At 38.2% G+C, this 16,346-nt stretch overlaps 1 protein-coding gene across 2 annotated transcripts in view; it reads left to right on the forward strand.

Annotated features, from left to right (window-relative positions):
• The window catches only part of IRAK3 (interleukin 1 receptor associated kinase 3), a 62,441-nt gene that overhangs the window by 23,033 nt on the left and 23,062 nt on the right, over window positions 1–16,346 (forward strand). For both annotated transcript variants that reach the window (XM_032170669.2, XM_032170671.2), the window contains 3 exons: window positions 336–487; window positions 6,089–6,153; window positions 15,570–15,684. In XM_032170669.2, coding sequence (XP_032026560.1) covers window positions 336–487; window positions 6,089–6,153; window positions 15,570–15,684 — 332 coding nt within the window. The remainder of the gene's footprint in view (window positions 1–335; window positions 488–6,088; window positions 6,154–15,569; window positions 15,685–16,346) is intronic.

Raw genomic sequence — 16,346 nt, forward strand, 5'->3', positions numbered from 1 at the left:
AGGTTCATAGTAGGTCAACAGCAACACATTGACCTAATGACCAGAAAATTGAATCTTGGAAGAATTTCTTCCACTAAGCTCTTTGGCTGATCTCTTTTGAGAAGAGGTAAAAGTCACAATGCTGCTGTTCTAAGAAACCCTTTGCTCTGTGGAATGGTGGGAACTAGATCCAAGTAAATGTGCAGAGAGCACATGGTGGGCTTCAGCTTTGGTTCCTGGGCCTTTCTCTACTGACCTTCCACTGGACTCTGATTTGTTTCTAATATAGAAATTTTGGTTATAATGATGATGTTCATTCTTAGGTAACTGATCTTCCCCTTACTTTCCTTCCTAAGGAGTACTGCTTAAATCTTCCATCAGCTTTCAAAACATCATAGAAGGAACTAGAAATTTCCACAAAGACTTCCTAATTGGAGAAGGAGAGATTTTTGAAGTATACAGAGTGGAGATTCAAAACCTAACATACGCTGTCAAATTATTTAAACAGGTATGGAAAGAATTACTGTCACAGGACATCAGTTCCACTTATTTGTTCTTCTTTCATATTAAAATATGTCATTTTTCATCAACATTGAAAGGGGTATTTGAAAATAAAATTTTGTAAGTGGAAATAAGAGATATGATTTCAGATGACTGGAGAAGTAAAGGCCTGTCTTGCAAGAATGTGGAAGTTAAATGCTTTCCATCCCCAGATGCTATAGCATGAAAGACTTTTCCGGGCTGGGTGTGGTGGTTCACGCCTGTATTCCCAGCACTTTGAGAGCCCAAGGTGGGTGGATCACTTGAGGTCAGGAGTTTGAGACCAGCCTGATCAACCAGGTGAAACCCCGTCTCTACTAAAAACACAAAACTTAGCTGGGTGTGTTGCTATGCTCCTGTAGTCCCAGCTACTTGGGAGGCTGAGGCAGGAGAATCGCTTGAGCATGGGAAGAAGAGGCTGCAGTGAGCCAAGATTGCACCACTGCACTCTAGCGTGGGTGATAAAGTGAGACACCACATCAAAAAAAAAAAAAAAAAAGACTTCTGAAAAGTCTCCAGGACTTTGTTAAAGAGGGTCAGGTTGTGCTAGCCTGCCCCGATTTTCCTGGATTTTTAGGATGAGCTGGGTCCTCTCCAGGCAGCTTCACAGGCTAAGCCACAGTTTGGCATTTGGTACTGCTTTATAAATTGTCTTCTATCACAACTCAGAAGGGTGAAAGGAGGAGGCTTTTGAGTAGGAGCAACAGAGCAACAAACCAACAAACAGAGTAGGAGGTCAGAAGACAGTTGATTGACTGCAGCCAGTGAAGCAGAAAGGGAATTCCAGGATCAAGCTCAGGAGTCAGTCAGAGATAGGTCCATACACAAACACAGAAGAGCTGCTCTTCATTTTCGTCATAGTTGGTCAACAATAGGTAAACATTTACTAAACTCTTATATGGACTGGGTACTGAGCATATAGAGATGAATAAGGCATAGTTCTGTCCTCAAGGAGCTCAGAGTCTCTCTGGGGAAATAGCCAGGTAAACAAAAGATTAAACTGTTGTGAAAGAGGTACTTTAGCGAGAATTGTACAAAAAATCACAGAAGCACATAAAAGATAGCAACTCTCACAGCCATAAAAAAGAATGAGTTCATGTCCTTTGTAGGGGCATGAATGAAGCTGGAAACCATCATCTTCAGCAAACTAACACAGGAACAGAAAACCAAACACTGTATGTTCTTACTTGTAAGTGGGAGTTGAACAATAAGAACACATGGGCACAGAGGGGAGGGGAACATCACACACCCAGGGCCTGTTGGAGGGTTGGGGGAAATGGGAGGAAGAGTATTAGGACAAATACCTAATGCATGCGGGGCTTAAAACCTAGATGATGGGTTGATAGGTGCAGCAAACCACCATGGCACATGTATACCTATGTAACAAACCTGCATGTTCAGCACAAGTATCCAGAACTTAAAGTAAAATTAAAAAATAAATAAAAAGAAAAAAAAAGTAAAAGAGGTTTAATGGACTCAACAGTTTCACATGGCTGGGGAGGCCTCAGTATCATGGCAGAAGATGAAAGGCACATCTTATGATGGCAGACAAGAGAGAACTTGTGCAGGGAAACTCCCGTTTTTAAAACCATCAGATCTTGTGAGACTTATTCACTGTCACAAGAACAGCACTGGAAAGACCCACCCCCATGATTCAATTAACTCCCACTGGGCCCCTCCCACAACACATGGGAATTGTGGGAGCTACAATTCAAGATGAATTTGGGTGGGGACACAGCAAAACCATATCAGAAGTCTATCTGAAAAGGTTACATACCATATGATTCCAAATATATGACACTTTGGAAAAGGAAGAACAATTGAGACAGTAAAATATGGTTTCTGGGTGTTTGGTAAGGGTTAGATGAATAGGCACAGCACAGATGATTTTTAGGGCAGTGAAACTACTCTGATACTGTAATGGTGGATACATATTATCATATATTTGTCAAAACCCATAGAATATACCACACTAAGAGTGAACCCTAGTGTAAACTACAGTAACAATGATATGTCAACGTAAGATCATTGATTTTAACAAATGTACCTCACTGGTATGAGATGTTAATAATTGGGAAGCTGTGTGCATGTGTGTGGGAACGCCTTATTTTCCTCCAATTTTTTGTAAATCTAAATCTGCTCTAAAAAATAAAGTCTACTAATTAAAAAAAAAAAAAAAAAGATAGCAACTCTCTCCTCCCAGAGGAGGGATGTGTCTGGCACCCAGAAGAGTATCTGGCCAGAGTAACCACTCAGTAAACAGTTCTCAAAAACAAATGGAAAAACCATCCAGCTGGATTTTGAAGGATGAGTAGAATTTTGGCAGGCAGTAAAGGAGGGGAATTACATTCCGAGTGGAACAAATAGCAGTTGCAGAGGCCTGGAGGTGTATGTATGAAAACGTAGGTCTTACTCATGAATAGCATTTCATTCAGTGCAGTGGACTGGGTGTAGGGAAGACAGTGAGAAGAGGATGCTGGAAAGATAGTAAGTCTGTGGGTGATTTTTAAGTAGGAGAGTGAAAGACTTAGATTTGTGTTGTTAAAATATGACTTTGATTCTAGGTTAGATAGTGGATTGGAAGTTGGCAGAAGAATTGGGGGAAAGATGGCAAGAGCTAACTGGAGGCAGGCTGGGCGTGGTGGCTCATGCCTGTAATCCCAGCACTTTGGGAGGCTGAGGTGGGCGGATCACTTGAGGTCAGGAGTTCGAGACCAGACTGGCCAACATGGTGAAACCCCGTCTCTACCAAGAAATACAAAAAAAAAAAAAAAAAAAAAAAATGGCTGGGTATGGTGGTGCCTGCCTGTAGTTCCAGCTACTCGAGAGGCTGAGGTGGGAGGATTGCTTGAACCCTAGAGGCAGAGGTTGCAGTGAGCCAAGATCACTCCACTGCATTTCAGTCTGGGCAACAGAGTAAGACCCTATCAAAAACAAAACAAAACAAAACCACCAGACTGGAGGCGGAAAGACCTGGTAGAGGGATATTTCAGATGTGCAAACCAAGAAATGGACAGGATGTAAACCTGTGTTCCCAACCCTGACTATATATTAGAATTATCTAGGAGCTTTTTTTAAAAAATGAGCCTTTAAAAAATCGACTTTTAAAAAAATAGGCCTTTAAAAAAATGAACTTTAAAAAAAAATGGTAGTCACCAGTATTTTTTAAAAGGTCCCAAGGTGGTTCACATGTGTAGCCACTGTTGAGAGTTAATGCTGTTAGCCTGGGCAAAGTCAATGAGGATGCAGAGGAGAAAGTATGTCTAAGAGACGAGGTGAAGTGGACCACATCTGATTATCTGTTGGATAGGACTGGGGAAGTGCGGAAGAAAGAGGGTTTCAAGGTGATTCCGAGTTTGCAGCTTGCATTACAGAACCATTTTAAAAATTATTTACCTAATTTCTCCATTTCTCCAAATTGCATTTAGTACTACTTAATTGTACATAGACATCTCAAAATTCCTGAGAAGGTGAACAGTCTGCTAAAGAAACAACCAGCTGGCCCGACTATTCAACAAATAGAATGTGGTTGCTCTAGAGGTGGCCAAGCTAAAGCCTATTTCTTAATGCCAATGTATCCCTGGCCCCAGTTCGTATATTGTCTTATGGTTGAGCCTCAGGACCCCATCCCCAAAGGGTCTGTACAGTCTACCTTCCTGTTCTCTCTGCAGCTGCCACCAAATCACACTCCCTTTTGGGAGTTTTCTTTCCGTGAGTCTGAATGGAATATCATTGCTTCTAGAACCCCTTCCCTTTCTTTCTTAAAGACAGGTGTTATTTCCTGGATTGTCTCTGACCCCTCCAGTGCGGTTTGGGTGTCACTCCTATGCGTAGCAATATTATCAAAGCATTACATTATTCACCCACCTCTCTCAAAGGACTAGGCAGGTTTCTTTGAAGAGCTCTTATTTGTCTTTGTATCCTAGTGCCTTATTACAGGGCCTTGCCCATAGTAGCTCAGTAAATGTTTGCTGGATAAATTGAATGAAGCATACATACCCTTTTCAAGAATTTAATTGCTGGTTGTTATGAGTAAAAATACCTGAGATTACCAAGGTGTGTACAAAGTCTTACTGTCTCTACATACATTTTAACTTTCTCTTAATGTGGTAAATGAAAGTATGGCCGGACTTTGCCCTTCTGCTTTTATCTCTGCCCCCTATTTTAACCCAACATGCGCATGCACGCGCGCGCGCACACACACACACACACGCACACACACACACACACACACGCATGCTTATCAGGAAAAAATGAGAGCATTTAATGAAACCTTAGCCACAGAACATTGCAGTTTTGTAACATTGGTTCATTACCAATTACTTTTCTTAGAGGGACTGAGGTGGGAAATTGTACTAGGTGTGTTAGATCTGTGCTTCTCTAACTTTAATCACCTGGGAATCATCTTACAATGCAGATTCCGATTCAGCAGATCTGACAGGGGCCCTGGATTTGCCATTTCTCAGCAGCTCCTAGTGAAGCTGAGGTTTTTTGGTCATAGACCACATTTCAAGCAACAGGGTATTATAGTGCTACATTAGCATAAACAAAAAATCCGACTCCTTCATTTTTGAGACTAGAAAATTATGACCTTAGGGAGGTTAAGTGACTGGCAAAGAGTCACAAATAGCAAGTGTTAGAGATGGGCAGAAAATCCAACCTGTCTGGCTCCCAGGACAATGGTCTTGTAAAATGTAAATTCTGATAAAATGGTCCTTGAAAATGATTTTTTAGCCTGATTGTTTCTGACTTCCTAGTTCAACTTGGAAAATAGTTTCCAAAATTCCTGTTGAATTTCTCTCCCTTTATTCCTGAGGGTAGAGCTCCAAAACTCCACCTTCTCTAGCAATTTGCAAATGATAGAATGCTACAACTGGTGAGACCTAGGAGCATACTTAATTTAACTCTTTTTTGGTAGAAGTTGGAAACCTGAGATCCAGAGACATGCAATGATCTAAGATGTATGAAGGCATCAAGAACAGTGCTAGGGACAGAGTAGGTGCTCAGTACAATATTGTTAAACTCATTAAAATATTCATGTGTCAGGCTCTGGGCTATCTTCTAAAGCTTCTTGGAAGTAAAGAGTTATATTTTTATTTGCTTAGTAAGCCCATCTTTTCAAAAGGCAAAGGTAAACTTGAACTGACATATCCAAATAACCCAAGTCATAAACACCAAATTAGTGAAATTTTGCAGCAGACTAGAAATAACACAAGTTGGATTCTTTATAAGATCAAGTTGGGGAGGTTCTAGCTGTCATGGGATTGTCTTTGAATACATAGAATGTTTTTGAATTTATGTAAATGTGTGTAAAATATGATGAAAGAGTTTAGCATGGCGATACATTGCATGAAAAACTTTTAATTCAAGAACACTGGTTCTAGATCTCTTTTGGGGCTAATGGATTTTTGAAAATCTGGTAAAAGCTAAAGGTCACCTCCCCAGAAAAGTGTTCATATGCGTTTACACCAAAAAGTTCATCTAATTTAGGGAGACTATAGACCTTGGGTTAAGAATTCCAGAAACAGATCCTTTCCTTAATTTTGTTCTTGTCTTTCTGTATATGTAGGAGAAAAAAATGCAGTGTAAGAAGCATTGGAAGAGGTTTTTATCTGAGCTTGAAGTTTTACTACTGTGAGTATGTTTTCTCTGGAATTTCCTCCTCTTTGTGCCTGGGTTTCATCTCTGTTCATTTTTTGTTTTACAGCACAGAGCTTGGCGTGACATGTAATAAATTTGGGTTGGATGTTAGAACTTCGGATAAATGTTGACATCTGCTTTAGTATATTCCTTGAAGTACATTTTAAAATAGATCATTTACATAATTCACTTGAACATATTTTAACAGGAAACTGTCACAAGGAAGGGGGTTAAATCATGTGTGACTAACATGGCTGAATAGTAATTCTTAGAACATTAGAATGGTCTATATTTCACCATTTCCTCTCTTCCTTAGAGAAATTCCAGTCTAGAAGCTGTTTTATCAGTGTAACTCTATTCAGGAAGAGAGTTTTAGACAAAGAAATCAAGCGCTTTTGATGTGCATATTATTTTTCTGGAATTCACTCCTGAGTCTGAGAGTCCTTGGAGACAAATTGAAATGACTTCGTTTTCATATATATATTCATATCTGCAGCTGTGCAGCCTTCCTCATTGAAGGCCTCTAACCCTGTAGAGTTCACTTGTCACTCTTTACAAATAGGAAACTTTCTTTTCAGATATTTTTTTAACCAAGATGTGAAGTTGGGAGGCAGGGAGGAAGCTGAAGAGAGAAGGCATTATACTGAATCCATTTTCTTTTATACTGAAGACTAGAAATCAAAATAGTAGAGGCTAATCATCAAAGCTTACATATCACTTAGTTAATAAAAAATGAAATCCAAAATTGTAATAGTAAAAAGTTTTTACATGTGAGTTTTATTTATTGGCTTATGAAAGTAAGATTCAAACATTGCAAAATTTCAAAACTGCAAAAGGATAGACCAGGAAAAATTTTCTCCCACCATTATCATCCAGCCACCCAGCTGATCTTTCCAAGGCAACAGTATTACCAGTTCCTTGTATGTATTTCCAGAGATATTTTGTGTGTAGGCAAATATGTATTTTGTTTTCTTATTTTTCTCCTTTAACACAAGAGGTGACATGAACACATTGTTCACATTGCTTATTTTCATATTCTATTATATTCTATACTGTAGTTTATGTAACCCTTCCACCGTTGACAGTTTCTTAGATTTGTTCTAATATTTTATTACATGAAATAATACTGCAACAAGAAAACCTTGTATATATGTTATTTCATACTTATTTGAGTATATCTGTAAAATAAATTCTCATAAGTAAAATTATAGTATCAAATGGTTATGTGCATTTTGTCATAACAAATTGTCCTCCAATATAAGTTATACCAATTTACTTTCAAAGCAGTCATATGAGAGTGCCTGGTTTTCCATTGTTGCCGAACTGGTATTTATTCTTACCTCTTAATTTTCGCCAATCTGATAGGTGAAAATAGTTTATCGGGGTAGCTTTTGAAAAAATATTTAATTGACAAATAAAAATTGTATATATTAATGTGTACAATATGATTTGATATACAGTACATACACATTGTCTAAAGATCACCACAATCAAATTAATTAATAAATCTATCACCACCCATGCTGTACTTTAGATCCCCAGAATGTGTTCATTGTACAATGGAAAGGTTGTCTGCTTTGACCAACATCTGTCTATTTTTCCCAACCCCCAGCCCTTGGTAACTATTTTTCTACTCTCTGCTTCTCTACGTTGACTTTTTTAGCTTCCACATGTAAGTGAGATCGTGCAGTATTTGTCTTCTGTGTCTGGCTTATTTCACTTAGCATAATGTCTTCCAGGTTCATCCATGCTGTTGGAAATGGCAGGATTTTCTTCTTTTTATGGCTGAATAATATTCCATTTTGTGTGTGTGTGTATGGGTGTGTGTGTGTGTGTGTGCATCACACTGTCTTTATTCTTTATCCATTCATCTGTCAATGGACATTTAAGTTGTGTCTATATCTTGGTTACTGTGAATAATGCTGCATTAAACATGAGAGTGCAGATATCTCTTTGAGAAACTGATTTTATTTCTTTTACATACATACCCTGATATGGTTTGGTTCTGTGTCCCCACCCAAATGTCATCGTGAATATACTCCCATAATTCCCATGTGTTGTGGGAGGGACCTGGTGGGAGATTATTGAATCATGGGGGCAGTTTCTCCCATACTGTTCTTGTGATAGTGAATAAGTCTCACAAGATCTGATGGTTTTAAAAAGGAGAGTTTCTCTGCACATGCTCTGTTCTTTTGTCCGCCGCCATGTGAAATGTGCTTTTTACCTTCCACCGTGATTGTGGGGCATCCCCAGCCACATGGAACTATAAGCCCATTAAACCTCTTTCTTTTGTAAATTGCCCAGTCTCGGGTATGTCTTTATCAGCAGCATGAAAATGGACTAATACATACCCAAAAGTGAGATTGTTGGATCTTATGGTAGTTGTATTTTCAGTTTTTTAAGGAACCTCCATTATGGCTGTACCACTTTATATTCCAACCAATAGCATACAAGGACTTCTTTTTCTCCATACCCTCAGCAACTCTTGTATCACTTGTCTTTTTGATAATCGCCATCCTAACAAGTGTGAGGTGATATCTCATTGTGGTTTTGATTTGTATTTTTCTGATGATTAGTGATGTTGAGCATCTTTTCATATATCTCTTAGTCATTGGTATATCTTCTTTGAAAAACTATCTCTCACACTCCAGGGACTGTTGTGGGGTGGGGGTAGTGGGGAGGGATAGCATTAGGAGATACACCTAATGCTAAATGAAGAGTTAATGGGTGCAGCACACCAACATGGCACATGGATACATATGTAGCAAACCTGCACATTGTGCACATGTACCCTAAAACTTAAAGTACAATAATAAAAATAATAATAATAATAATAAATAAGAAAAGAGAAAAACTATCTCTTTGGGTCATTTGCCCATTTTTATCAGGTTACTTGCTTTTTTTGCTATTGAGTTGTATGAGTTCCTCACTATTTTGTATCTTAACACCATATTAGATATATGGTTTGCAAATATTTTCTCCCATTCCATAGGTTTCCTTTTCATTTTGTTGATTGTTTCTTTTGTTGTGCAGAAGCTTTGTAGTTTGATATAGTTCCACTTGTTTATTTTTGCTTTTGTCACCTATGCTTTTGGTGTCATAGCCAAAAAAATCATTGCCAAGACCAATGTCAAGGTAAATATTCCCTATGTTTTCTTCCAGATTTGTATGGTTTCAGATCTTACATTTAAGGATTTAATCCATTTTGAGTTAATTTTTGTATATGGTGTAAGACAAAGGTCCAATTTTATTATTTTGTATGTGGGTATTCAGTTTTCCCAACACCATTTATTGAAGATACTTTTCTTCTTCTGTTGTATATTCTTGGTGCCCTTTACAAAGATTAGTTGATTATATATATGTAGGTTTATTTCTGTTTTTTTTTTTTTTAAATTCTATTCCATTGGTCAATGAGTCTGTTTTTATGCCAGTGCCATACTGTTTTTATTACTATAGCTCTGTAATATAGTTTGAAATCAGGACGTGAATGCCTCTGGCTTTGTTCTTCTTTCTTAAACTCACTTACTGTTTTGGGTCTTTCATGGTTCTATATAAATTTTAGCATTTTTCTTCTATTTTTGTGAAAAACGTCATTGGAATTTTGATAGAAATGTGTTGAATGTGTAGCTCACTTTTTTTTTGAGTAGTATGGACATTTTAACAATATTAATTCTTTCAATTCATGTATGTAATGCATCTTTCCATTTATTTGTGTCTTCTTCAGTTTCTTTCATCAGTGTCTTAATAGTTGTTAACACACAAAATTTTCACCTCCTTGGTTAAATTTATTCCTAAGTGTTTTATTCTTTTTAATGCTGTTGTAAATAGGATCATTTCCTTAATTTCCTTTTCAGATTGTTCATTGTTAGCATATAGACACATAGTTGATTTTTATATGTTCATTTTGTATTATGCAACTTTTCTGAATTTGTTTATTAGTTCTAACAGTTTTTTTGGTGGAGTCTTTTGGGTTTTCATTATGTCATCTGCAGACAGAGCCACCTTTAACTTCCACCTTTCCAATTAGGATGCTTTTATTTCTTTTTTTTGCCTAATTGCTCTGGCTAGGACTTCCAGCTCTATCTTGAATAGAAATGGAAAGGGTGGGCACCCTTATCTTTTTCCTGAACTTAGAGGAAAAGCATTCAGCTTTTCACTGTTAGGTATGTTGTTAGCTGTGGGTTTGTCATATATGGCATTTATTACGTTGAGATACATTCTTTCTATACCTAATTTGTTGAGAGTTTTTATCATGAAAGGATGTTGAATTTTATCAAATGCTTTTGCATTTGTTGAGATGGTTTTGTGATTTTTATTTTTCAGTCTGTTAATGTGGTGTATCATTTATAGATCTGCACATGTTGAACCATCCTTGCTTCTCAGGGATAAGTCCTGTTTGACTCTGGTATTTCATCCTATTAATGTTTTGTTGAAGACTGGGCACAATGGCACGTGCCTGTAATCCCGGCACTTTGGGAGACCAGGAAGGTGGGTCACCTGAGGTCAGGAGTTGAAGACCGGCCTGGCCAACATGAAACCCCACCTGTACTAAAAATATAAAAATTAGCCAGGTGTAGTGGCACACGCTTGCAATCCCGGCTACTCAGGAGGCTGAGGCACAAGAATCGCTTGAACCCGGGAGGCGGAGGTTGCAGTGAGCTGAGATCATGCCACCACACTCCAGCCTGGGCAACAGAGCAAGACTTGATCTCCAAAAACAAACAAACAAACAAACAAAAAATGTTCTGTTGAATTTAGCTTGCTAAATTTGTTGAGGATTTTTGTATCTATGGCCATCATGGATATTGGCATATAACTTTTTCTGATTGTGTTCTTATCTAGCTTTGATATGAGGGTAATGCTGGCCTACTAAAATAGGTTTGACAGTGTTCCCTCCTCTTTAATTTTTTTAAAAGAGTTCGACAAGGATTAGTATTAATTCTTCTTTAAATGCTTGTTAGAATTTACCCAGAATCTCTATGGTCCTGGACTTTTCTTCTTTGGGACGTTGTTGATTATTGAATCAATCTCCTTAGTTGTTATTGGTCTGTTTAGGTTTTCTATTTCTTCATGATTCAGTCTTGGTGGATTGTATGTTTCTAGGAATCCATCTATTTCTTTTAAGTTTTCCAGATTGTTGGCATATGATAGTTCATAGTAGTCTCTCATGATCCTTTGTGTTTCTGTGGTATTGGTTGTAATGTCTCCTCTTTCATTTATATTTTATTTATATAGGCCTCTCAAAAAACAAGTCTCATAGTATCAATTTTTCTGAGTGATATTAATAATCCTTTTAGATATTTAAGAGATATATTTTATTTTCTGTGAAGTAGCTTATAATATTCCTTACCTATTTTTAAAAATTAGGCTATTGGTCTTTTTCTTAATGGTTCAAAGGAATATTTTACAATTCATATTAGAAAATCAGCCTATTTTTATGTTATGAGATGCAAATAATTTTTTACTATACTGTCATTTCATCTTTGCTTATTATAGTTTTGACATGTAGAAATGGTTTTAATATAGGTAATTTCACTCGAGTCCGTGTGAAGAGACCACCAAACAGGCTTTGTGTGAGCCATAAAGCTTTTTAATCACCTGGGTGCAGGCAGGCTGAGTCTGAAAAGAGAGTCAGTGAAGGGAGATAGGGGTGGAGCCGTTTTATAGGATTTGGGTAGGTGAAGGAAAATTACAGTCAAAGGGAGGTTGTTCGCTAGGGGGCAGGAGTGGGGGTCACAAGGTGCTCAGTGGGGGAGCTTTTTGAGCCAGGATGAGCCTGGAGAAGGAATTTCACAAGGTAATGTCATCAGTTAAGGCAAAGGCGGGCCATTTTCACTTCTTTTTTGGTGGAATGTCATCAGTTAAGGCAGGAACAGGCCATTTAAATATCACTTCTTTTGTGATTCTTCAGTTACTTCAGGCCATCTGGATGTATATGTGCAGGTCACAGGGGATGCAATGGCTTAGCTTGGGCTCAGAGGCCTGACAGTTAAGTTTATCAATGTTTTCTTTTACGGATTCCAGATTTTATGTTATAGTTTTTGCCATTAAAAGTTATCACGGTTTGAGGCCGGGCGTGGTGGCTTACGCCTGTAATCCCAGCACTTTGGGAGGCCGAGGCGGGCGGATCACGAGGTCAGTAGATCAAGACCATCCTGGCTAACACTGTGAAACCCCGTCTCCACTAAAAATACAAAACATTAGCTGGGCGTGGTGACGGGTGCCTGTAGTCCCAGCTACTTGGAAGGCTGAGGCCGGAGAATGGCGTGAACCCGGGAGGGAGAGCTTGCAGTGAGCCGAGTTCGCGCCACTGCACTCCAGCCTGGGCAACAGAGCGAGACTCCATCTCAAAAAAAAAAAAAAGTTATCATGGTTTTTGCCATTAAAAGTAAACATTACTTTTTTTTTTTTTTTTTTTTTGAGATGGGGTCTTGCTCTGTCACCCAGGCTGGAGTGCAGTGGTGTCATCTCAGCTCACTGCAAGCTCTTCCTCCTGTGTTCATGCCATTCTTCTGCCTCAGCCTCCCAAGTAGCTGGGCAAAAACTGCAATAATTTTTGCACCAATCTAATAAAATAATTCTCCCATTTTTTCCCCGTACTTTCATGGTTTCATTTTTTACATTTATTTGTCTGATCCATTTGTTTGTCTGGTGAGGTGTTTTCTGTGAGCTACAACAACAGCTTGTCTAGGTTTCAAAAATTCTATTGGCATTTTTAATGGAATTTTAATAACTTTATAGATTAATCTGAAGAGATTTACAATTTTATAATGTTGACTATTCCTGGGGTACCATTTTTATTTTGCTAATATTTATTTTGTGTTAGGCCCTGTTTCAAGTGCTTTACATGTGTTAATTCATTAATCCTCATGACCATCCAATGAGATAAATTCTCCTGTTATCCCCATTTTGCAGATGAGGAAACTGAGGTAGATCCTACCTTTTTTATAAGATCCAAGTTATTTCCTAAATCATCTTCTCAGATGTGACTAAGGCAGATGCAGCTTTCTCCTTTTAGAATGTACTATCAGAAATGGGATTGGGAGAGAAGTCCCTAAGTAAACAGATAATTTCAATAATCTAAGTGATAAGATGAGGAACTACAGAGCACAGAGGAGGGAATGATAACTTGGAGGATGAGCAGCAGAATGGGTTTCTTGATAGAAATAATATCTAAGCTGAGACCTGAAGGATGAGGTTTCTTTAGTTTAATATTAAGGGAATTACCTTAAACAGAATTGTAAACTCCATAGAATGTGGCTTCTGATTCTTTTTTTCCCTCCTTTCTCAAGGGAAGGGGAAAAAGCTAATAATTTTTGAGGACCTGGCTTTTGGCTTAACCTTTTATTTAATTTTCATAAGAACCTTGGAAATAGATGTTTTAATTACTGATTACAGTTAAAGGAACAGGCTCAGAGCAATTAAATAACTTGCCTAAGTTAACACAGCTGTTAAAAAGACCAGAGATTCAATCCCAGGTTAGTTGTTCAAGTCTGTTTACCACACCATGGGGCCTGCATCATTTTGTCTGAACAAGGCACTCAGAACATTTGCTGAAGTGATTTTAGAAGGTATCAGATCTGCTAACCTTCTGATGTATATAATCTAAAACCCTACTGATTTAAAAATTTGTAGCAAAAGGTTGGATGGCATGGGTCCATAGGTACAAAACCAGCAAACTTTCTCCAAGGTATCTCCATGTTCCATACCTTGGTAACCTCTAAAGTATCCGTTTTTCTGTTTGATCAGTAACACTTAAAAATAAGCATGTGTTTTTTTCTCCTCTCTGAGCAAGAGAGTAGAGCACCAGGCTGTGGCTCTGTCTATCTGATGTCCACTATCTACTGCCTTCCAAAAGATTCGTCTCTCTGAATTATTTTAAGTTGCGGGAGAACCAACCAGGTATACAAGGACTGTTAAATACGCTACCTCAATTTCCTTTCAATCCATTGCTTTTCATTTCATAGATATAGTTGGAATCATAATAGGTGTAGGGATCTTGTATCACAGAAGACTTTGATATATTTAAAAATAAAAACTTCTCTGTGCGTGTATATGTATACACACACATACACACACACACACACACGCTTCCTTCCTTGAAGTAAGAAGAAGAAAAGGAATCAGAACCCCCCCTCCCCCGCCACATACACACAATATATGTAGGAATCTGTGTGTTTATAGGAAAATTTTGCTACTGCAGAAATGAATAATAGGCCTTTATAAATAGAATCTTTTTTACAGATTTATTTTAATATCCCCAAGCCTGCCCAGAACATAGTAGATGTCCCATAAGTAATTTTTGAATTAAACTGAGTTCACAGTATGTGTGAATTTCACATTTTAGGTTTCATAGTTGTTACCTGGGCTCATAGTGATGGCACAAACAATCGAGAATAGAGTTTTTGTTAATAAGCTAATAAATAATTATTAGGGAAAAAAAAGCCTGAGAAATGCATACTACACTGACATAGAAATCTGTGATTTAAAATCAATGGTATGTTCTCAACATCAAACATTACTAGTCATATGGATTTAGACAATAATGCAAGCTTTGTGAAGACACTGACATCTCTTTTCAGCTGTGTAACTGGTATCTAGCACAGTACCTGACATAGTAGTGCTCAATAAGTGGATGAATGAAAATGGTCTTTATTCTTATGTTTTGGTGACTTAAACTTATATACTTAAATAAATCAAACTAACAATTTTAGTTGCACTGTTTTTACTTAATAAGTCATGTTGTCTTTCATATTGATAAACATAAGTTAATATTGAATAGTGCTGTCTATCTTTTGTAAAGTTTCCAACATTACAAATCTTTAAAAATCTTTATTTTTTGAAATTTTCCGCATTATATTTGGATGTTTATTTATATTTACATGATTACGGTCAACCAAAAATAGTAACTAGTATTTGTTAGAATTTTTTTTTTTTTTTTTTTTTGAGGTGGAGTCTCGCTCTTGTCGCCCAGGCTGGAGGGCAGTGGCATGATCTTGGCTCACTGCAACCTCTGCCTTCCGGTTCAAGCAATTCTCCTGCCTCAGCCTCCCGAGTAGGTGGGATAACGAGGTGCTCACCACCATGCCCGGCTAATTTTTGTATTTTTAGTAGAAATGGGGTTTCACCATGTTGGCCAGGCTGGTCTCAAACTCCTGACCTCAAGTGATCCGCTAGCCTCTGCCTCCCAAATTGCTGGGATTACAGGTTTGAGCCACTGCACCTGGCCGTTAGAACTCTTTAGACCAATTTGGAAAGCAAATCTTTGTCTGTGCCCACTGTGTCTGGCCGAATTTATATTCCGCTTTAGGCCTATTCCCCATCCCACCTTACTACCCCCACACCAGAGTGTTGTTCATTTCCTGTCTGAATAAGCAATTTGATGGCTTTAAAACATCTTTTGTTTCAAGGTTTCGTCACCCAAACATACTAGAGTTGGCTGCATATTTTACAGAGACTGAGAAGTTCTGTCTGGTTTATCCATACATGAGAAATGGAACACTTTTTGACAGATTGCAGTGTGTAGTAAGTTCTATCTATTATTCTGTCTGATCCTCTGACCCCCTGAATCCCTGGGAGAGCTGCTGAAACCCTCTGGGAGAGCTGGGAGGCAAGATATGTTTGCATGAGGGGAAGGCCAAGGATGGGTTTTCCAAGGAAGCAGTACTTCTTGGATTAATTTCTTACTTTTAGAAGGCTGAGCAAATACCTGAGTTAACGTGTTTTGTGCAACATTTTGGCAACCATGTTGGGTTCTTACTCATTATATGGTAAGAACCCAGCAAATCTTTTGGCAACCATGTTATATTTGATTCTGTGAGTTGGCATCAACTACTCTTATTCCTTAAATAATTTTAATTTGTATAACTTTATTAAAGTATCCTTCAATACAAAGGATCTCCGTAACAGTGACACAGACTCTAAAGAGAAAGAGGCAGCCTGGACAACATAGCCAGATCTCGCCTCTACTAAAAAAATAAATAGGCTGGGTGCAGTGGCTCACGCCTGTAAATCCCAGCACTTTGGGAGGGCGAGGTGGGCGGATCACAAGCTCAGGAGTTCAGGACCAGCCTGAACAACATGGTGAAACCCCATCTCTACTAAAAATACAAAAATTAGCCAGGCATCTGTAATCCCAGCTACTCAGGAGACTGAGGCAGGAGAATCACTTGAACCTTGGAGGCGGA

This window comes from Hylobates moloch, unplaced genomic scaffold, assembly GCF_009828535.3.
Source record: "Hylobates moloch isolate HMO894 unplaced genomic scaffold, HMol_V3 SCAFFOLD_12, whole genome shotgun sequence".
Classification (NCBI taxonomy): Eukaryota; Metazoa; Chordata; class Mammalia; order Primates; family Hylobatidae; genus Hylobates; species Hylobates moloch.